General features: G+C 46.9%; 1 protein-coding gene across 1 annotated transcript; it reads left to right on the top strand.

Annotated features, from left to right (window-relative positions):
- Positions 1 to 293: 293 nt before the first annotated feature.
- On the top strand, positions 294 to 1622 carry LOC139711450 (uncharacterized protein F54H12.2-like). The gene has a single exon (XM_071623335.1). The coding sequence runs from the start codon at positions 294 to 296 to the stop codon at positions 1620 to 1622; it is 1329 nt and encodes a 442-aa protein (XP_071479436.1).

Genomic DNA, 1622 nt, shown 5'->3' with positions numbered 1-1622 from the left:
ACAAGGTGGTAAGCTGCTTGGAAAGAGAGCTCTACAAAGCGGGATAAACGTCGCGCAAAATGTCGTGAAAGGAAACCGTCTCAAAGATGCTTCCAGCGCCGAATTGAACAGAATTGTCAAAGAAATGAAATTAACAACCCGCGCAAAAAAACACAAATCGAACATGCATAAAAAGAAGGACAGAGCTCGACCGGTCCTCACTTCCAGCAAGAACAAGAGACGGAAAAGAAGTCCCGATATATTCGACGCATTATAACTTTTTCGTGCCTACACTTGCCCTATAAACAACTACCATGGATAAACCTCACAAGTCATCCTGTCCATGCGACAAGTCCGAAACGGATCTGTTTTCGTTACCCCCAACCCAAGTTACTGTAGAAAAGGGGAAATGGGTGCAATATTTTCCATTGACAAACATCACGGACGCCACGCCCATTCAGTTTCACATCCAAGGCTCACCGGAAGAATACACCGACTTGTCGCAAACCTTACTTCACGTTCGAGCAAAAGTGACTAACCCCGATGGATCTCCCATACAGGAGGAAGCCAAGGTTGCACCCACGAACATGTTTTTGCACACCTTATTCAGCGACGTTGATCTAATGCTGAATGATCGCTTGATCACTCCGTCTAACAATACCTACAATTATCGCGCTATGCTGGAATCGCTTCTTACATACGGGCCTGAAGCAAAACAGAGTCAATTGACATCCGCTTTGTTTTACAAAGACACCGCTGGAGGCATGGAAGACAACAATCCCTTATCGGAAAGCTCCACGAATCAAGGACTGAAAACTCGCCATTCGTTTATCAAGAATGGTAACACAGTGGACATGATAGGCACGCTTCATCTGGATATGGTCTTTCAGGATCGCCTTCTTCTCGGAGGCCTAGACATCAAACTTAAACTGAACCGCAGCAAAGATGAATTCAGTTTAATGTCATCTACTCCTGACAGCAACTATAAAGTTGTCATCAGCGAAGCCTCTCTATACGTGAGACGCATCAAACTCAACCCTGAAACAGCCTTGCTTCACGCCAAAACGCTAGAGAGTCAAACGGCCAAGTATCCGATTCGCAGAGTCGAAGTGAAGACATTTTCCATCCCTCGCGGTAATCTGTCATTTACCAGGGAAAGTCTCATTTTAGGTCAGCTGCCCAAACGACTAGTCATAGGCTGCGTAAGCAACGCAGCCTTTAACGGAGACTACGCGCTCAACCCATACAATTTCCAGCACTTTGACCTGAACTTCCTCGCCCTCTACGCCGACACGGAGCAAGTCCCCTGGAAACCGCTGAGACCGAAGTTCTCCGAACCAAACCCGAACTATATTCTCGCTTACCAGACACTCTTTTCGGGAACAAACACTCTCTTTCACGACAAAGGCAATGGCATCAGCCGTCAAGACTACGCGGACGGCTATAGCTTGTACGCATTTGATCTGACTCCGGACCTATCCTCGGGAGACACCTTTAATCTGAGAAGGCAAGGAAACCTACGGCTAGAAATGCAATTTGCCAGAGCTCTGCCTATAACCATCAATGTCCTTGTATACGCCGAGTACGAGAGCATCGTGGAGATTGACCGAAGCCGAAATATCGTCTTGGATTTTGGAGTCTGA

The sequence above is a fragment of the Diadema antillarum genome, unplaced genomic scaffold (assembly GCF_040938485.1).
Source record: "Diadema antillarum isolate AM-2024a unplaced genomic scaffold, OU_Dant_1.0 scf00000040, whole genome shotgun sequence".
Classification (NCBI taxonomy): domain Eukaryota; kingdom Metazoa; phylum Echinodermata; class Echinoidea; order Diadematoida; family Diadematidae; genus Diadema; species Diadema antillarum.
Note: the sequence above shows the minus strand (reverse complement) of the source record. Positions and strands in the feature narration are given on the sequence as shown.

Excerpts from the sequence above, each read along its gene's own strand:
- LOC139711450 (XM_071623335.1), top strand. The coding sequence starts at position 294 with ATGGATAAACCTCACAAGTCATCCTGTCCATGCGACAAGTCCGAAACG.